General features: G+C 38.2%; 1 protein-coding gene across 1 annotated transcript in view; it reads left to right on the top strand.

Annotated features, from left to right (window-relative positions):
- LOC121951566 (collagen alpha-1(XI) chain-like) overlaps positions 1-21837 on the top strand; it is a 115559-nt gene that overhangs the window by 67928 nt on the left and 25794 nt on the right. Inside the window, exons 33-45 of the mRNA XM_042497943.1 lie at positions 68-112; positions 409-462; positions 1460-1504; positions 1836-1889; positions 2001-2054; positions 3731-3784; positions 4225-4332; positions 5071-5160; positions 9987-10040; positions 14787-14894; positions 15025-15132; positions 16915-16968; positions 17855-17908. Coding sequence (XP_042353877.1) covers positions 68-112; positions 409-462; positions 1460-1504; positions 1836-1889; positions 2001-2054; positions 3731-3784; positions 4225-4332; positions 5071-5160; positions 9987-10040; positions 14787-14894; positions 15025-15132; positions 16915-16968; positions 17855-17908 — 882 coding nt within the window. The remainder of the gene's footprint in view (positions 1-67; positions 113-408; positions 463-1459; positions 1505-1835; positions 1890-2000; positions 2055-3730; positions 3785-4224; positions 4333-5070; positions 5161-9986; positions 10041-14786; positions 14895-15024; positions 15133-16914; positions 16969-17854; positions 17909-21837) is intronic.

Here is a 21837-nt window from a genome sequence, read left to right as displayed (position 1 = left end):
CTTAAAATCGCTGATGGTACAAGGACTGATTTTGTCTTAAATCAAAGCTTTTGTTTTTCTTTCTCAGGGTATCGCTGGCAAAGCAGGCCCCAGAGGGCAACGTGGCCCAACGGTAAGAAATTCATCCGTCTGCCAAGTCAGCTCGGGCCCTCCACATAAATGATTTATTCTGTTCAAATGAAAATCTCTTCTCTGAGTGTAGCTGTGTATGGGCTTGATGTCTTTTGTCTTTTGAAGGGGATATGTGCTGGGTGGGGAATTGAAAAGATGGGTAGTCAGGCACCAGTGACCTGCCCTTTATACAATTGTTTTGTTTTGTCATTTTTGTCTTCTGATATTGGAAAAAAATACTGAAAATGCAATTTATTCTATTTTACAATTACTGTATTTTATATTCTATGTATGTAGGGTCCACGTGGTGGACGTGGTGCTAGAGGACCAACAGGAAAGCCAGGTGCAAAGGTAAGAGGCCTGGCCATTTAATTAATTTGTAATAATGGGCTGTTGGTAATCCGTGTGTATATATGTTTTTTTAGATATACCTATATGTGTATGTATATATGTATCTATATCTATATGTATATATATTTAGCGAGAGAGAGAGAAAGTACATCAAATTTAACTGATCATGAATAAGCTAATTACAGGGTGCCCACGATCATGGAAAACCTCAAAAAGTCATGCAATTTCACAATTATGTTTTGCATGTCTGGAAAAGCCACTAAATTAGTAAAAGTCATTGGAAGCTTTTGAAAAGTCATGCAGTTTTGTATGGATGCACAATAATGTCAGAATTGGCCAACATGCTGATTACTGCATATATCACAAACCAATATTTTTTTCTTTATTGACAAAGTGAAAATGTATAAAACATCGACCCGAAGTTGAAGTAAATTTTTTATTTTGCACAATGAATGCATTTTACATACACTGAAAAGCATTGTGTTTTATGTCTCCATTTGTTTGAAAAAAAGTTGATATATCAGTATCAGTATTGGTTATCAGCCGTATCATAGCTTAAATGTGTCAGTATGACGCTTTGTCTAAATTCGCATATATTTTCCCTTTTTTACCCATGTTCCATCTCTCCCCTCATGCATGCCAGCTCGCTGAAATTCTGTATGAATAGAGTTTAAACCTGATATGTTTGAAAAATGCTGGGCAAGTGGGGCAAGGAAAAAAATATTATGGGTTCTTAAAAAGTCCTGCAGAAGTTTTGAAATTTTGCCCATTAAAATGTGTAGGAACACTGTAAAAAGTCTGAATGTGTTTGACTTAATGTTCTGTTTACAACCTGCTAGTGCACAACATATTAGTTATCAGTCATGTTGAACAGCTCATGCAGGAGTATGAATGTGCAAACAGGCTCGCTGTATAACCTCAGTGTCAGAGCTTTGCATGAATTTTATTCACACTTCACACTTAGACACATTTCTCTTCTCCTTTTCTTTCTCCACAGGGCACCTCAGGCAATGATGGACCAGGGGGTCCACCAGGAGAGAGGGTTAGTATCAGATGTTTTTTTGATCAGTGCCTGTTTAAATTTTGAAGTTTTTTGCACCGAGTTAGTGGCAGAAAAAGTACACTGAAAAATGTGCACTGCACTCGAATCTTAACTCAAAGTGAATTCCAGGTATTTGTAAAATCTGATTTAAATCCAAAGGTGTTTGAGCTCTACAGTGGCTGCTGATTACAAACTTCCAATTATAAATGTTTATGTTACCTGAAGAGACCCATGTCTCTCTACACCAAGCTGTATCTAAATAAATGAAGTCTTATTTATATAGCATTTTTAAAAACACAGTTACACTGTGCTTTATTTTCCGTCATCTCAGGGACCTCAAGGACCACAGGGACCTGTCGGTTTCCCCGGACCTAAAGGACCCAATGTAAGTAGCTGCTGTCTCTGAGTTAGCAACATCAAGTTCACATTAGCCTTTCAAATGCTAATACCCACTTTTGTCTTTATTTTTGTGAATTGTCTGCCTGTTCACCCCTAGGGCCCTCCAGGAAAAGATGGACTGCCTGGTCACCCTGGACAGAGAGGAGAGACGGTGAGTGGGAAGTTTAGTCCATGAATGCATTGTGTCGTGCCATTTTGACCTTGAACATCATGCATCAGCGCCCACTCACTCCCCACACAGTCTTTCACTCTTTCAGATAGGTTGTACAAAAAAATAAATAAATAAAGCAAGGAAGAAAATAACTGAAAGAGAGCATACAAACTGTGTTCTTAGATAAAATTAAAGCACCGGTGAGAGAAAATGGAATAAAGTCTCTGCAATACTGCTGAGCTGATTTAGTGCATCGTTGCTTATTTCAGCTAAGATTATTGTTTTTTTTAATCACTGATCATTACACCAGTAATCTTTAGGGCTTTGATAATATCCAGTACACTATCCTGTAATGCACTACATGTTAAGTCTGCTTTTATAAGGACTTGCTTAATGCAGGCTTCCACCCGAGCACTATATTTTGTCTGTTATTCATCCTTAAAATGAAATATTAGCCAAAAGTTTGGGAAAACTATGTAGGTAAAATCATCTTACTTGTTAAAAAAAAAGTTTATTTACTTGAGTGCCATTTTCTCAATGCAAGAAAAATAACATGCCTTGTAAGGCAATGCATTCATTTGTAGAAAACTGTGATGCAAATTTACTGAAGGACACGATTGAGATACTCAACTTAGGTATTTATACTTCTGTTGCACTAAATTTTCTGTTGCACTATGTATTTTTTAACTCCACTACAATTATTTTAGAGCTATATTTGCTAGTTATTTCAGATTTAAATAAAATACATACATAATATATAATACAAAAAAATGCATTGCTATAGATTCTACTTGTTAAAATTAGCCCCACTTTCAGCTGCTACACTAAAATACTGCCTACACTTTAATTCATCATATGATCTAATAATATACAAGGTTCCCACAGTCATGGAAAACCTGGAAAAATCATGGAATTTTACAATGTAGTTTTCCAGCCCTGGGAAAGTTATGGAATTAGTAAAAATCATTGAACAGTTTGAAAAAAAGTCATGGAATTCATTGTTAAAGCCAGTGCTTGACTGATATTAGTGCTTGTTCAAGTTAAATGACAGTGTATTGACTGGGCCGAGTGCGTGGAGTATTTGAAGTAAAAATTAATAACTATAAGAGATTACTGGAAAAGTTGAAGCTTAATTCATATAATAATAAACATTTCAAGTAGAGTATGCCCAAAAGTCTGTTCATTTTATATGTTGTTGTGAATGGTCAGGTAATTCTGTTTTGGCTCCTTGAAATGTCATGGAAAACTTTTTAAAGGACTTGTAATGGATTATTTCTCCAGTGCAGTTTTGCCATTTGTATTTCGGTAAAGGAACTGAGAATCTTTTTCACCACAGGAAGGATGATACCTGAGATGATGGAAAAAGCTTTTAAGATATCAGATTTTTTGAAGAAGAAGAAGAATCAGAAGAATGCAGTTTGCTCTGCATAGTTAAAATTGTTACTATGTTTAACAATAACTGGAAAATATAATCACTTTATTGGTGACCAGCAAACGGTGTGCACAAATTCTCGTCGTCAGTATGAAGACATACCGTAAAATTACACTTACACATAGCTCAAATTGATTTTCTGTATGGCTCAGACTCTTTACATGCTTTTGAGCAGAATTTAGACAGTACATACTATATAACCTTGTATATGTGCAGTTAACATTATCTCTGTTTTCCCCTTCAGGGCTTCCAAGGAAAGACGGGACCTCCAGGACCTGGTGGGGTGGTTGGACCACAGGTACATATAATACAGTACAGTTCACCACTACAGTGAGGTTCCTCCTCCTCACTTATTCTTTGTTGCTGGAGAATTATGAGACACTGAAAGTATGTAGCTGAAACAACAGCTGAATCCTGAAATAAAAACAATATCCTCATGCAGAGAATGTAATCAGAATGCATCAAATGGTTTAAAAGGAATTTTGGATGCATTCAGTGAGATCTCTTGTCTTTCAAAAGTAATGAAGCGTGGGCTGAAAATAAATTATTCCATCTCATTAAGACTTCCTTTTATTGTGTAAAAAGATGCAAAAGTAGGCAAAAAAAGTATGATTTGTTTGCTCATAGAAATGAGATATCCTAAACATATTAAGTGCCAATACCATATCTCCTTTAGGACACACTTTGAATACATTTTAAAGTTCTTTGACCTCAACATATCTCCTTTGTCCATTACAGGGCCCAACTGGAGAGACAGGACCCAGCGGAGAGCGAGGACACCCAGGCTCCCCTGGTCCACCTGGTGAGCAAGGTCTACCAGGAGCTGCTGGAAAAGAGGGTGGAAAGGTAAATCGGTGTTTTGTGTGCTACAAAAGCAAAGTGCACCCATTATAATTATTTACATGTATTGTGCCGATTGTTTTTGCTCATTATGTTTTTTGCCTGTTGGAGGACCACCACGAAGATTAGTTCCTGGCTTCTTTATTTTGTCCTCCGGGGTTATTTGTAATGAGTTTTCTTCCCTCTTTATTCCTACACTTGAACTACGTGTTGCATTTTAATGTAACAGATTTACTTTTACATTAATTATGGGGAAAACAAGGTGTAACAAAGAGAAATACAAATTGTTATGAGCTGGGACCATATTTGCACAAATCAAATAGTAGAATATTAAACTGCAATAAAGTGAAGTCATTGTTCTTTTAACGACTCACATCAGAATGGTTATTTTAGCTTTGTAAGATTTTGTGCCGTGCATTTCCGCTGTAACAAAAGTGCACTCTCATTGTAAAAAATGAATGGGAACAAAGGACTACAAGATTCCTTTGATGGTTGTTTGTTAAAAATTCGCACATCTTTTCTCTTCTGCCTTCGCTCCCTAATCACTTGCTGTTGTTCCCACATAATAAGGCATAATTTCATCTTACATCATAATGTTCAATCACTTCAATGGTTTTCTCTGACTTTCCTCGGCCACTCTCGGAGATCCTGCTCATTGTTTTCACCTAAAGCAATTCTGCTTAATGATCACCTGACGGCTTATAAGATGTCAGTTAAGTGGATGCTATTTTTCTCTCTTTGTAGGGTGATCCAGGCGGTCAGGGTCCAAGTGGCAAGCCAGGACCTGCTGGCCTGAGGGGCTTCCAGGGGGCAAGAGGTCTTCCAGGGGCCATGGTAACAAACAGAAACCCACACACACATCAACACACTCATACAGACATACACAAGCGTGGTATCCCACACTCTGAGCACACGCCTGGTTGAATCCAGCTCCAAACCCCAATTACCAGGCTAACTACCTGCTGTTAAACCAAATGTCAGGCTTGGCAGTGGACCTGACTGAAAGGTACAGAACTGGCTCACATAGAAGTGACACAGAGGACTGAGCCAGACACAGTATTGATAATTTTTATCATGATTAATCTCAGCAAGGTTGAAGTAGGTTACACACTGTTGTAAATATGGATTTGGCAAAGCATTTTAACCAGTGAAATGTCCGTTATCAACTGCTGGCTGTGCATTTTAGGGGCATTAAAGAAGTATTTCACTGATACAAATAAGGCCCTCACATAAAACTAGGCTGTCTCTGCAGTAGAAATATGCAAATACTTTTGAAATTGCAACTACATAACTAGAGGTGGAAAAACTATAACTACCAGAAGCGCCTTACATAATGTGCAATGATTTGTGTGAAGCAAAGGCGGCCGGCTGGATGTCGTATTACAGTTAAAATGTAAGGACGGAGATATGCTTGCTGTTAACTACGCATACACATAATGGCTCGGTTTGGCACGTCAGTTGTGCTCGTCCTCAAAAATTAACACAAGGACACGAGATGCGGTATGTCTATAATGCAAGAATGAATGCAAGGTTAAATAGCAAGTATATCTGCTGTCTAAGCTAAAACATATTTCTGATACCATTTGAGGCAAGAACTACGCAATGCAGAAACAGAATCTAATTAAATTTGATTGGCTCTGCTTAGTTTTACTGTTTGATCGCCCCTTTTTCGGCCTCCATTTTTAGTGTGCAAGAAGTGTGGCGCCCACTTCCCTTCACAAACTCACCTTTAGAGAGAAACAGGGCATTAAAATATGTTCCTGAGAACAATTTAGTGAAGAAATAGTAACTTTATCTTGAGTCATATTCAATCCGCGCTGACTAGTTTTACGTTTGATCAGATTTTGGTGCAAGTTTGAGAGAGAGAAAGAGGGGTTGGTGTTTCTCTTGATCAGCTGTACACTCTGTTTCTGTGGTGGCGGCAGCAGGGTTGGCGGGCAATACAAAACTGCAGAAGTACAGCCTGCAGTTTGAGCAACAGCCCAAGAGCCAGCGAAACACCGACAAATGCAGTGAAACACTGCCAAATGACGTAAATTATGATTTGATACAAAGCTGGTTGAAAATCGTCAAATTGCCCCTTTAATATCCACTTAGAGCTGCGTAGTTGTGGATTCTTCTCTTTAAAAAAGCTTTATTTTTGATCAAAGAATGAGTCATAGTGGTCTGATTCTGATTCAAACCCACGATTTTGTGAGTACATCACATGAACCCTATAGCATGCTGAGTAACCCCAAATTAATTCTCAAAAGAAGTGGGTGTGGGTGGGAAAAAGTTCAAGGTGAGAGCGGATGCCTGTGAGAGGCTGACTGAGGATCGACTTGAGGGACTCGGGCTGAAGCTCATCTCAAGGCCGACCATTAAGAGCGCACACGACAGCACGGCCCAGACTTATTACCACCGTTATGTTTGTCCCGTGTGTGCAGAGGGATGGCTTTTTCTTCATAAGGGCAGCACACACACACACACACACACACTGCACAAGCAAATAGAGCCTCCCACTGTCTCTTAAAGTGATCTCATCCAGTCACGCACAACATACGTAAACGAGTGCACCTGTTGTATGAGTAAGAACGTAAAAAGTTAATCTCATTTTGTTTGCCACGCACACACTGGGCAGGCACACATACAGTTTATCCAAAAGAGAAAAAAAGATTGATGCACACACACACACACACACACACACACACACTCCCATCTCTCACTCTTGAGGAAAGGCACAGTAGCAATATACGGGCCAATAAATAACTTTTTGTGTGTCTGGCAAAGAAAGATCCTTCCAGCCTTCTAATGCACCATGGTGAAATGTGGAACCCGGGGAGGTGGAGAGCCTGCTTGGCAGCGTCTGCACCCCCTGGCTCTGTCGGAGCCTGTAAATTAGTTATTATAATGAAAGTCTTAACTGCCTCTGGTGAACTGTTTTCCATATGCAATCTCAGCCTCCTGGTGCTATTATTCAGCAGCACAGGCATTGCCATTCAAGGGCCGGATCTCGAGGAGATGACAGGGGTCCAGGGATAGATGGACTAGACTTGAACTCGTGGCGCACGGCAGGCTTCATAACCTTGTCATCTCTTCTCGTTTTCATTTCCTTTTGAAGCTCAGTTAATGAATCCTCTTGCATTGATAATATAAATACACCTACAGATTAGGCTATATCATAATTTATTAAGTAATAGCCAATTTATCTGTGGTGGAGTTGAACTGCAGCCTAAGTAAATGTTATGAAATATTGGTATTTCATTAATACAGAAGAGGATTAGGGCTGCATGTGAAAAATGTGTTTGAGCTTTTGGTGTAAAGTTTCTGAGTTCCTATTCATCGTCTACAGAGCAGCTCCAGACTTTATGGGTCCTATCTTACGTTCTGTGCAAAGCGGTGCACAGCAAAGTACAGTCATTGCTAGTTTCAGAGCAACACAGTTGTTATTTTTTAAGGCTAGTGTGCACATTATGTAAGTAGTACATATACTTTTGTACCAATTTTTTTTGCCCATGAACGGTTTAAATATAAGGTGTGGTCAGGCGCATTGTTGAAGTATAATGATTTTTAGGTAGCAGAAAGCAATTGCATCATTGGCCAACCCAAACTTGGTCTAAAATTAATGGCGCAATATTTTCCTGCTATGCAAAGGTGGCATTATTCATATAGGAAGATGCCACTACGTAGGTGGAATCATAACGTGTGTGCACTGTGCTTTTTACACACACAGGGATGCACAGATAGGTTGCAGGTGGGTGAGATGAAACACATCATTAATGAAGAAAATATTTATAAAGAAAATATTTACGACATTCTAAAAAATGTGAATGTAGCAGAGAGCAGAGTAGTCCAGTCCAACTCCCAAATACGAGGGATGCTGTGTGTATTTACATACAACTAGCAGCTTATTTGACAACTTCACCATGTGTACAGCGGCTTTTACAGAAATTGGGAGATGACATTCTGATCGGTTAAATTCATGTCATGTCCAGAACACACCTATGATTAATTAAGGGACTAAATACAACCCCTCTGCACCTGGTGTCCCATTTACAGTCATATAATGCACCATTTATAGAGTTAAAATGGAGTTGGAGACGTCCCAAATAGTGATGGTGAATAGTGATTGAACCCTCCAAGGCCTTGATTTTAACATATTCGAATTCGAATTCCTCCTTTAGATGATTTTCACCTTTTAAGGACTGGTTCATCCAAATGTATTTCCTCACTCAGCTTGTGGTGTCCCACCATATATAATAATATAATAATATCATTTTGGTTTTATGTGCTCCTGTTTCTAAATGTCTGTCCCTGAGATATCAAACACCGCCTGAATACAATGGATGTAAATGGAATTTTGTTTGTGGCTTTTCAAAAGCAACATCTCTGTGTAGAAACAGTGAAAGTTTTACTCTGGATAATCCACAGATGTCACTATGAACAGTTCTCACACAGACTTTGTTTTTTGCAGAAAATATTTCTAAAGAAATCTGTACCGTTTAATAATTTACGTGCAATTTTTTACCACTATGAGCACCATAAATTTAATCCAATTCACTTCCCTTTTATTGGGGTGACAACAGAAATCTCCTGGACTTATATTACAAAACCTGGGAAAATAAAACTGAAGTTATCTTATCCTCATTGTACCAACAGAGATGCGTGAGAAAATACGTTAAACTGACCCATTAATGACCTGCTGGCTGAGTAAATTAGGAGCTAATAACATGGGGATTGTGAGCGCAAATTTAAGGAAAGCACATCACATATTTGCCCTTTGCCTCCATGTATGTAAATCTCAAAGGAATACTGTGAGGGGAGTTTGGAAAACTTTATTTAAGAGTCAGAACTTCTTTAAACTTTCATCGGGGGGCATATAAGGAGGTAGAGTGGGTCGTCCTTTAATAAAATAGTTGGCGGTTTGATCATCAGCATCTCCTGTCCGTGTGTCAAAGTGTCATTGAGCAGAACATGAACCTAAAGTTGCTCCTGATGGTCCGGCACCATGCACGGCAGCTCTGCCATCATCTATGTATGAATGCGTATGTAATATTAAAGACAAAAAAAAAAGAATGTGTGTGTGCGAATAGGTGAATTAGAGGAAAAATTATAAAGTGCTTTGTCCTGTAAGGTAGAAAGGTGCTTCATAAATGTAGCCCATATACCATAATACCTATTAGTAATGATAACATAATCACGAATACACCAAAAAGACATTATAATTCCAATTTACTTTAACTGTAATTCATTTTATTTCCTTCCTTTGTCATACCGTATATATTTTATTTTATTTATTATTTATTATTTTATTTTATTTATTTATCTCTTTTTAAATATATATATATATTTATGTCTACTCTCTGTCACAGAGAGTTGAGAGTAACGCAATTTCAATCCTCTGTTTGTCTTGTACATACTGCAGAATTGACAATAAAGCTGACTTTGACTTTGACTTTGACTAGATCATAAATAGCTACTTACTGTGTGCCTTTCTGGATCCCTATAAACACACATTGCACATACACAGGTGTACACATATCTACACACGCGTGCACACATACACGCACACAGTAACATTTAAAGGCCCATTTGACAGCTGTGATTACTGCTCTTTGAATGGCATTGAGCGGCAGCCCGCAATGAGTGAGATCTAACCCTCTTCTGTCCTCTGCTTTCAGGGTCCAGCTGGCTTAAAGGGAGGAGAAGGGCCTCAGGGTCCCCCCGGCCCCATCGTAAGTAGCCCGTTTCTATGGTTACCTCATCCTCTTCTGCCACAGAGATTAAAGTGAAAAGCGACTTGTGCTTTTGGAGAATGCAGTTGTACATGCTGTGCACAAGCTCCGCTTTCCAGTCACTCAGCAGCAGCTGTAATGTAAACTGCAGTGCAGAGGGTAGTAGAGCAGAGCAGGGTGGTGTGATTGAAATCAACACCACAATAGGAAAAAATGGAGTATACGCTACAATATTAACCCTTTAGTAGTCACACTGAGAAATGCATCTAGTAAAAAAAATATGTATAAATTATATGGTAAAGTATTAATAGTAAATGTAATTTAAAAAAAATAAAACTTACATTAAAAGAAACAGCATAAAAATAAATAAAAGTAATAAATACAAATAATAATACATCTAGAAACAAAATCTTTATAAAAGGTATGGTAAAAAAATTAATGATCAATGTAATATAAAAATCAGACAATAAAAGTAACTCCATAAAATAAACAAACAAATACATAATAATAAATAAATAAAAGTAATAAATATAAATAATAACGAATAGAGAAACAAAATCTTTATAATACCCAAATCTGTATAAAATGTATGGAAAAAAAGAATAATCAAAGTCATGTAATAATATAAGAATAGAGGAGAATAAGAGGATATTTAAAATACTAAAATCCACCCAATAAAAACATCTGTGTGAATATAGGTCCTGTCGATAACAAGAGACAAACATTGAGGTTATAGGTAATACAACATGACAGTGTCACTGAAATGTCACATTTCAGAAACATTGCACTTTTACTGTGTTTGTTGTCATGAAGAGGATAGTAAAGTGTATTATTTCTGATCACCTCTCATACAGATGTTTTTAGTATTTTAGCATTATTATTGCTCCAGAGAAGATTTAGCAGTTTCAAATAAGAGAACTATGATTTTGTGTTGCTTGATTTGTGGTGTTTTTTTTAGCAGCTCAGAGATATTTTTAGGTGTGAAATTAACAAGACTTCCAAACATTACTTTGAAGCATGGCCCAATCATTGCTTAATTACCCAAATAAACAACTGCTGTAGTTTCATCCCTGTAACTTGAATGTTCTTAGATGTTTTCCTCTCACATGAAATGCTTTCTATAGAAACTGTTGTGACACAGATGGAAGAAGTTTTTATTTCTGCATGACCACTGCTTTGAGAGAAACTTTGCACTCAATTGATAATCAGATGTAATAGAGCTGGGATGTTTCTCTCTGTGATTATGGGTACTTATGTTGCATCCTCTGCATCACTGATTCCCCCCTTAATCACAGTAAAGGACATCCTGTTCGATAATATAGCTGCTTTCATATACTGTGCTGTTGCTCACACAAAGTTTAGGACCCTGAAAACGAGAAGAAGTGGCAGGGCAACCCATAAATAAGTGGGGCACTTTTTTCCTGCCTTTGTCTCTGAGCCCCTCAGTTAGCGATATATGCAATGAAAAGCCTCGGGAGCTCCGGTGGTGAATCAGTACAGAACGCTGACTGACAGGCAGCTTTGAACTGTCTGACATTTTGTTCAAGCGTTAAACGCAGGCTCCCGATAATTGCCCCTGCTCACCAGCGACAGAGCAACACCAGATTAGATGACAGCGGATATGCAGAGCACGGATGAAAAGATGATGAAAGCCAAGAAGAGGGGCGTTCTCTGAATGAGTTAAAACCGTTTCCACTGCGAAATGAGATGAGTTTTCTTAAATTGGATTGAAAGTGAGCCATTGGATGAAAACATGTGATAGACTGTTTTGGTAGTGTTTGAAAAAAAAAAAAAACTCCTTGAAAAAGAGGCCAGTGTGCAATGCCCACGCACACAAGAGATCTGATATTTTCCTCCATCGATTTCCTGCCAGAGATTGAGCTGCTGTTGTGCTGTGGGAAAGTCTGAGTGCCGCGCGTGTGTGTGTGTGTTGCTATTTCATAGTCTTTTTAGAGGGTTGTGTGTGAGTTTTGAAAGAGACAGACCAAGAAACTGCACAGAAGAAAAAAGCAGAAAGCCCGGGTGCGACTAGTTCAGGCACAAACACAAAGATTTTCAGCTGCAGTTTTGATTTCTAGCCAGAATATCACGTGTGGGAGAAAAAACATGGGTGTAATGAGAGGGAGGAAGGCAGAGAGAAAGAATGAGAAGTTGTGTGAGTCAAAGAAACTTGTGTGTGCGGGAGTGTGTGTGTCCTGGCGGGCAGGTTGGCAGGCTGGGGATGACAGTTTGGAGCTGCGTGTGTGTCACCGGCTCTGTCTGTCATGAAACGGTCCAGGCATATGAGTGCCAGGTGGCGGCTCACATCAGCAGCTGAGTCACTGTGTGTGTGTGTGTGTGTGTGTGTGTGTGTGTGTGTGTGTGTGTGTGTGTGTGTGTGTGTGTGTGTGTGTGTGTGTGTGTGTGTGCGCATCAGGGTGAATCTTTGGCTTGTGCACATGCAAGTTTTATTTGGAAGCAGCCTGAGACCTTCGCAAGGAAGGAGAATGTCGTAATGACCTGCTGATCTAAAGTGTAGTCACAGTTTATGTGATTTGGGCCACCTATATGGGGATGAGCACACCTGAGGATAGTGAAGAGTAAGAGTAATAAGACATAGTTAAGTTAAGAGTAATAAGACATGCACAAAGATTGGAAAGGCCTTCTGTAAGGGGAGCAGCTGAATCCTATTAGTCAGATAAGAGTTTGTTCATAGGCAGAGCTCTCATCCTGAGACTTTGAGGTTGACAGCAAGGTTAATATACTTTTGTTATTGTTCTTAGTATTGATTTTTAAGTCCCGTCAGGAGTTACATTATTATTGTTGTTACAGCTCCTCACAGCAGTAAAAAAAAACCCATAAACGAATAAAAAAAAGTAATATTCTACACACTGCAATGTTTAGTTTTCAGGAGTGTTGTCATGATTATGAAATTTCTAGCTTAGATGCGGTACCTTAAAAAATATTGATTTGTGATGCCACATGGAAAACCTGACTTGAGGGTATAAAATGTTACATTTAAAATTAAAAGAAAAATTGAACTAGACTACAATATGACAATGACAACTGTTGTACTCTTGGTTAGTAGCAGAGAACAGCAGAATGACTGCAGGAAACTAAGAGAGAGCGAGAAAGTGCAGCTGCTAGCGTCTTGTGGATAATGCACAAAATAAGTATTGATAGTGTTTCAAATAATAATATATAAGATTTAATAAGTCATTATTTTTGTAGTAGTGACGAATCAAAGCAAGTACTCCTTTTACATGCATTGTTTTGTACTGTTTCCTTAAGATATATATACACTGAAAACAAAAGAAACAGCAAACCAAAAAAAAACAAAAAACGTATATTATATATGTATACACAAAATAATCATCCTAAATTTAGATAGCTCTTCTTATATTTAAGTATTTGAAAAGTCCAGTGTGTGGGGGATTTAGGCGAATATTTTGGTAAAAATGGAACTTAATGTAATAATGTTTTCTTTCGTGTACAGTCACCTGAAAATAAGAATCATTGTGTTTTACTTTAAAATGAGCCGTTATCTACATATCGAGTGGATCTTCATCCACAGATGTTCATCCATTTTTCTACAGTAGCCAAGAATGGACAAACCAAACACTGGCTCCAGATAGGGCCAGTCATTCATGTTTTGCCTTTTTGTATATTTTACAAGATAATTGCAAAAACACAAAAGATATTCCTTTGTTTGTATTCATGAATCATTCTAAACAAAGGCTGCCCACGAAGGTTCCCATTGGGGCCCAGGATCAGATCGTCATTTAGACTCTTTATGCTTCAAAAACAGAACATTTTTGTAGAGACAGTAAAGGCATCCTGGCTTTGGCGCGGCATAAACAGTCCCGTAGTTTCCTCTCTATAGCCCATATCTGACGTTTTCTTCTTTTTTTCATTTTTTCTTCTTTTTTTTTTTTTTTTTAAAAAACACCTAACACTGAAAGAATCCTAACCAGGAGTTTAGGCTTAACACATGGAAGAGGTTTCAGCTGGTCACAGTCTGAACTTTTTTTCTTAACTGTGCCACAAATTTACTTCCTTGACTGTTAAAAATCTTTGTTTTGCATTTGCTCTAATCTTTGATTTTGTAAACATACAAGGTCATCTCAGTTCATACTCACTCGCTCTTATTTGCAACAGCATCTGTATACAGTCTGAAAGCATTTTATATTAAATGTTAAGTCCACCAAATCTCTAAATTTGAGAGCATGTGAGTTAATAAATAAATTGTTGGATGATCTATAAAAATCAGCTCTACCGCAACACAAAAAAATCAGTGAAATCTGTGATTGTTCTGTTTATATTTTCTCACAAAAAAACACACAGTAGGTTAAGTATATAACCATGAAAGATACAACACGGGTAATGAGTTCAGATTGAAGTATTTTGTCAAAAGTACAGCATTTATTTCAAACTTTAGTGAATCGAGAACCTGTGGAGACCTTTTTGGTTGAGTTATCTCATTATTGTTCTGTGAAAATTGAGAAACAGGCATGAAAATAATCAGGCTTATTCATTCAGATGTAGCAAGGACACTTCACATTATAATGGCCATAGTCTGTCGAAAAGGTGTTCTTTGAAAATCCCCGTTAATTAGTACAGCTTTTCTAATGAACTCAGAGTTTTCATGCTTTCTGTACTTTCCGTGACTTTCAGCTGTTTCATACTTTTTCTGCAGGAAATTGACTTCTCCAGATAGCTCCCACACGCTGGAGCAATGACTGATGGGTCTTTGTTCTTTGTCGACAGGGTTCTCCTGGAGAGAGAGGCGCTGCTGGCCCTGGAGGTCCCATTGGTCTGACAGGACGCAATGGACCCCAAGGACCACCCGGCCCTGCTGGAGAAAAAGGAGGCCCTGTGAGTATTTCTGTCCAACCCTCACTCAGTCAAACACTACGTATTTAACCCTCCATATACTGCAGTGTGCGGAAAATGTTGATCTGACTGCTGGTAATGTGACATTTCTGAATTAATGTGATGTGTTTAGGGAGAGAAAGGTCCTATGGGTCCTGCTGGCCGTGATGGCATTCAAGGTCCTGTTGGTCTTCCTGGTCCTGCTGGTCCTCAGGGTCCACCTGGAGAAGATGGTGACAAGGTGGAGTAAAGATGTGACACACTGGCATGCTAATAATCCTTGATTTAAATATCAACCTCAGAGAATTAGTTATGTGTAGTGTTGCAGGCAGTAGTGGAAGAATTATGCACTTCCTTTACTTGAGTAAAAGTACTAATACCACATTGTAAAAACACCCTGTTACAAGTGAAAGTCCTGCACTGTAGATGTTACTAAAGTAAAAGCAAGTATGTATTATGAGGAAAATGTAAAGTATTAAATGTAAAAGTTCCTACTGCAAAAAAATCTTAACACAAATACAAAACAACAAGAAGAAAACACCTCAGAACTCAAAGTTATATTTATATAAAAAATAAAAAAATACATAGAAAAAGACTTAAATGTTCATCACAATAGTTGGCAGTTCATTTTCTGTCAATTGGCTAATTGATCAATCGACTAGTCGTTTCAGATGTGCTTAAATAAACTGTTTGGTAATTTAGTTTATATCAAACTGTCCTATTTTAAAAATCTTCATTTGCAATGTAATTAGTAAATAAACCTGTGAGGTAAATGTAATGAAGTAAAAAGTAGATTATTTTCCTCTGAAATAAGTATAAAGTTGCATTAAATGAAAAAAACTCAAGTACAAGTATCTCAAATTTGTACCTGAGTAATGTTACATTCCAACGCTGGTTGAAGAATGTCAATATTTTAGTTATTTTAAAAGGGAGACTTTTTACACATACTTCCTAAAAATAGTTTCAAGTTTCAATTATAGTAATAAAACGTTTGTTCAGCTCCAAAAAATCTTCTGTTTACATTTAAAGGTCATCGTAACTGCTAATAATAATAATTCTATGATAGCTTATCGTGAAACCGCAACATTTTCTGAGATGGTAATCATACCATGAAAATTTCTTGATGTTGTAATCATTTTATGTTTAGAACAAAAGCACATTCAAGAAAGTTTTATTTTAACATCTGTAACCAGCAGCTTCTTCCAAATAAGTTCAGAACACTTAATTTCAATCCAGCGTTTTCTATAGCGCAGTAGAATACAGTTGTAACTTTAAAGAGTATAACACATATCTACAACTGTCAGCATTTTCAAAATGTATTTAGAAATGTGCGGATGTCATATCAACACGTAATGGCATATGGTCTAACTTTCTTTTGTATTTTAATACGTGTTGTAATGACACTATATTTCTATTTTATTTCGCACTGTTGCCACAATAAACATGTATTTCACTGCTTGACAGATATACAGGTCTTAATATACAGTGCATATACATAGAAAGCACATTCTGCATAAAAACAAATTTTTCAGTGTCTTTGTTTAGCCTCAGGCCCACATTGACGGAGAATAATCTCAGATTGTTGCATTTCAGTTAACGAAATAAGCACACTCTAGAGGAATTAAAGCATTTCTGAATGCAAACCAATACATATTTACTGAAATAGCCAATAGCTTACATCCCCTGTTTACCCTCAGGCCAGCAAATCCCACATCCACACTTGAACCACAGATCTGGATCTTTACTTTTGTAACCATCTTGTCTCTCAGATCCCAGTCACGTCTTCTATCAAGCCATTTTGTCAGTCAAAGCACCAATGGGGTTAGTCAAGGAGCCAATTAATTAATTGCAAACACTCGCCCAAGGTCTTTGTGGGCCAATCAAATTAGAATCTCTTGAGAAATATTTACTACCTACCGGTGCTAAAGGTGACACTTTAAGATATTGGAGTTTGACTAAACATGAGAGCCTGTTAAGATTGATAAGAGAGATGTGAGCTCTGCTGTTCTGTATTGCACCACAGGGAGAAGTTGGTGGACCTGGACAGAAGGGAAGCAAAGGAGACAAGGGTGAACTGGTAAGTGATCATTTTTTCTCCCTTATACTTTTCTTATGATTTTGATTTTTATTAGGCAACAAGTTTTGACTGATCATCTATGAAAATTGAGCAAAGAATCTTAGCTGCTGAATCCTCATTTGAGCTGAATTAATCAAAGAATGCAGGTAACTTTGCAGTGACTCAGCTCTGGTTATTTTGCCCTAAACAGTCTGCAGCATATAAAACATTAAAGTAACTACAAGGAACTCCTATTTTTTGTGGATTTGGTGTCCCTAGTGGACAAAAACAATAGTGTTTCCATAAGTACCACTGCCATTTGTTTTGGAAACAAGAGAAAGTTAGATGTAATTTATCACATCTCCATGCTGGCAATAGCTGATGCTGGAGCCATAATGTTTTTCCGAATTGCCCATCCATCCATCAGTCTATCCATTCTTATGAGGGATATCTTGAGGGAATTTTCCTCAAATTTGGCACAAACGTTCCCTTGGACTCAATGATGAGCTGATAAGATTTTGGTCATCAGTCAAGCTCACTGTGACCTCGTCTGTCTCATTCTTGTGAACATGATATCTGAAGAACGCCTTGAGGAAATTTCGTCAAATTTAGCACAAACGTGAAATGAGTAGATTTTGGTGTTCAAAGGTCAAGTTTACTGTGACTTTGCATCCTTCTTGTTCCTATGAACGCGATTTCTAAAATTAACTTCCATTGTTCTCTTGTGTTGACCAATACCTAAAACATTAATTGTTCTAATTATTTAATTTTTTTGTATATTTATAGTTTTTATGTGATTATACTGTAGGAGGCAATATTATTGTTTTAACTTTCTGTATACAGTGTAAGTGTAAAAACCTAATGGGGATCCCCATAAACAATATCTCATTACTTCTTGTGTTTTTAGGGTCCACCAGGCCCAAGCGGTCTTCAGGGTGTGGTTGGAGCTCCTGGTCCTGCTGTGAGTATCACTTCCTCTGATCATCTTATGTCAGCTTTTCTGTAGTGAAATATTATAATACACTCTCAGTCCACTTTTGTTAATGGATGTCATATTCAGAAATATAACACAAAATTAAAAGAGACCAGCAAATTGCCACTTGGTAAACTCTGTGCACCTATGTTTACCCTAAAAAGTCATTTTTAAATAAGTTTCCAAAAAAGCTTTATTTGGCAGATGCAGAATTTTTAAAATGCCCTTTTTTGTCAACATTTTAGAAGATTTTAAAATGTAAGGGTTGTTGTCATAGTAACAGCCCCTGCTTTCCATGGTGGGTTGTGCACCTGTATTTTTGCCTAAATGTGTGCTCACTTGATCCTGAAGGATTATAGTTCAGAATAAATCAAGTCAGAAATATTTACTCCAAATGAAGTAACAATAAAGACAGTGAGACAAATTGGAATTGGACCAAAAGCCTGTGGGCAGAGCTTTTGATCTTTTTGTCAGACCTGTAGTGTTATCGCAAAGTAACAAAATCACGTCCAGTGCTGCAGCACTGGACCCTGTTATTTGGTCATTCCCATCATGTTCCATCGAGAGCAACTTGTACTTTATGTATGTTTTTATTTTGACTTTACTTTTTCTGGCTGCTGGTGTGACGGTCAGTTAAATGAGCTGCTCACAGTGTTTAAATACATTGGAAAACTGGACTCTTAATAGTGCATAGTTGGAGACCCCTGTTTATATTAAAACAACAACAACGTTTTATTCCCCAGATGGGCAGAAATTAGGTTTCGTTCCAGCCAGTTCAGGGATACATTATGCAGGCAGTATTGCTTTTTACCGTCGCCTCAGCAGTCCAAAAACTATTGGCTGCAGTCCTTATTTATTTAGGATTCCCCATGCCTCTGTCATTGTAATGCTACATGAATTTCTTTTTAATCACGACTGTTAGTTGCAGTAGGGTAGCCCACAAAGAATTCTGTCCTCACAGTCATTAACAGTTTTTCCTTATGTAGTGTTTTTAGTCATCAATTACATTGCATTTCCAGATTTAAAGTTTGTATTGCGTGGCAATACATTCTCACAAATCACTAAGGCAAACAAACTTGCCAATCAGTTCCATGTATTACCTGATATGGCAGCCGGTTTAGCTAAGAAAACTGCCTTGTATGCCGCAGAACATACTCTACCCATCCATCTCATTAACACAACAGGAAAAAGGCCTGTTTCTACAATAGCTGATGGCCCAAGGGCAGCTAAGAGCTCATTGCTGTAAATTATCAGGCCTTAACAACCATCCTAGCAAAAACTCTGCATCTGCAGGGCTCTGTGGGGGCTAGAATAGACCTGGTGAGACGGATTGCCGTGAGCAGGTAGTGCACCCGGGCTGAATAACAAATTATTTAACAGTTGTTTGTCCTGGTGAGTCAGCCTGCTCATGTGTATTCATACCTTCATAACTGAGCTCTGACTCGTGCTGTGTAGTTTCACCATTATCTGCCCCCTTTTTATTATTATCGCAGGTCCTTATGCTGTTATCAATTCCAACTATACTATCTACCCCACCTCTCAATCCAGGAGAAATGTTTGTGTTTGCAGGGAAAATGAATGATCCAATTTTCTTTTCAGTTAAGGCTTAACAAGGTTTACAACAGCTCATTCCCCGGTATTGTGTTTAAGATACAACTAAGGTCAAGCAGGTGGAATGAAACACTATTGATCTTCATCAGGATGTGGTAAACATCGTTTTCAACAAATCAATTTTGTTTTTGTTTTAAGCTGGGTCTAATAAAAAGACAAATGTTCAACAACAATTTTTGAAAAGTCACTTTGCAGGAGGAAACAGGATTTTGTGGTGTTAATATTTGTTTCTATACAACATAAGAAAAACAAAAACCCTTGAATAGCCACTTCTGTTTGCTTCAAGAACAATCTAAGGATATAATAGGTTATATGCACTTCAGGTGAGTCATGAATTACATCTGCCTTTGCATGTGTGCACTGCCTCAAGGCCTCACCAACTTGGGTACTAATCATATCTTATTCAATTATATCAGACACACGACGCATATACAAATTAATACCCAGTCCTGCAAAATTCCCAGCTTTAGTAAAAATAATTACTCATTGACGTATGATGATTAAAACAACTAAGAAAGCATTTTTCTAATTAAAAACTTGAGCGTGTGTTGAATGCACAGATTTTTTTCAGTTCCCATCCGTAATTTAGAAATCAGTGAGCCACCAGAACATAATTTGCAGATTCAACTATTTAAATTTAAATTGAAACCTATTCTCAACACCTTAATGTTCATAAATACTTGACATTCGCCATAGACCTATGTCATGGCAGATATTGTGACATGTCATAGTATAAAAAGCCCAGGTGTATTATATTAACTTAAATGTTTGCAGCACTAAACGTAGAGGAGGCCCTGGTGTGGTGCATGCTGAGTCCTTAGTGTCCCAGCTTCTTGGGGGCAATTAATGGAACTGAGCCACTGTTAAAGAAGTATGTCACTGCTGGAAATATGGTCTTTTCTTAAAACTAGGCTGTTTATGCAGCAGAGAGATGCAAATACCTTTGAAATTGGTGCTCCATCACCAGAGAATATAGAGAGGACTGTGACATTGGCTTTTGCTCAAGAGGTAGGAAAACCTTTAACTACCAGAGTGTACTGTGCTGCAACGGACCAATAAACATTCCCACTGGTGGGTGACATGATTCAAACTAGTCCGTTTGGCGTAATGGCAGCTGGACAGTAACAAACAGTCTTGCATTACAGTAAAACAGTGAGCTACTAATACTCTTTGTGTCTGTGGTGGCGGGCAATACCAAAATGCAAAATTAGAGCCTGTAGTTTGATAAACAACCAGAAGGGTTTGCTGGGGGGGAATCAGGGAGAGCTTTTATTTACACATACTACCCACATTGTTATGATATAAAGCTGGTTGAAAATCGGCAAGTAATCCCTTTAGTGATATAAGTTTCATCTGTAAGTTTTCTATTATGACATGCAAATGTCTACTGTAAAAAAGGTCCATTGTTGAATCATTTCACTAACTACATTGGAAGCAGGCTGCTGACCAAACTTCATATTTTGGTCATGATAACTAATCAAGCTTTTGCTTCATGTTCTTTTGGAAGTTTTATCCAATGCCACCAGTCAAAGAGCTCCACTATGTCAACAAAATTAATGGAGCGAGTTGTGCATGCAGTGCAACAATGAATGACAAATTATGCAGCATTTAAGTTCAAACACTCTACAGTCGTGCTCATTTCTGATTCTGATCTCCCTGAGGAGCTGTCAGGGCAGTCAGAATTGTTCCCTTTTTTTTGGTTAAAGTCTCTCTAAACTTTAGTCCACCTTGTCTCCGACTCTTCAGTTCAAAGCTGAACTCCAGCTACCTGTAATCACCTAACATTTCCTTCTAAACTGCTCTGCATTCAGTACCAGCGCCCGAGGCTGCCTCCTTGTCCCAGGGCTCAGTGAGAGCTCCACAAGCACTTTCAAGTGCTGACATGTGTTTGAACTGAAAACTCCCAGTTTGTCAGCACTTCGCTACTTCCCTGTAGTCTCCCCTTTTCTATCCTCTGTAGCCCCATGCACCTCTGACTTCGCAGATGAAGTCAGCATCTTTCACATACGCTGTTTGCCGTAACCCTGTGGCGATCCTGTACTGTATCCAATGCTCCCTTGTGAGGAGCTTTGGTAATCTGGCTGCTGTTTTTCCAGGTAGCCCAGAAGCACAGGGGATCTGTGGTGGGAACTGTTGTCTCACCCTGGTCCTTTTTTTGTCTTGCATTTTCCCTCCAAATGCCGAAATTACCTTTAAAAGATGAAACTAGGGGTCATCAGTGGCTGAGTGGATAAAGCAGGCACCCCATGAATAAATACAGTGTCCTTGCTGCAGCGGCCTCGGGTTCGACTCCCGCTCAAGGCCTT

Source organism: Plectropomus leopardus, chromosome 12, assembly GCF_008729295.1.
Source record: "Plectropomus leopardus isolate mb chromosome 12, YSFRI_Pleo_2.0, whole genome shotgun sequence".
NCBI lineage: Eukaryota > Metazoa > Chordata > Actinopteri > Perciformes > Serranidae > Plectropomus > Plectropomus leopardus.
This window is presented reverse-complemented; position numbering and strand designations above follow the sequence as displayed.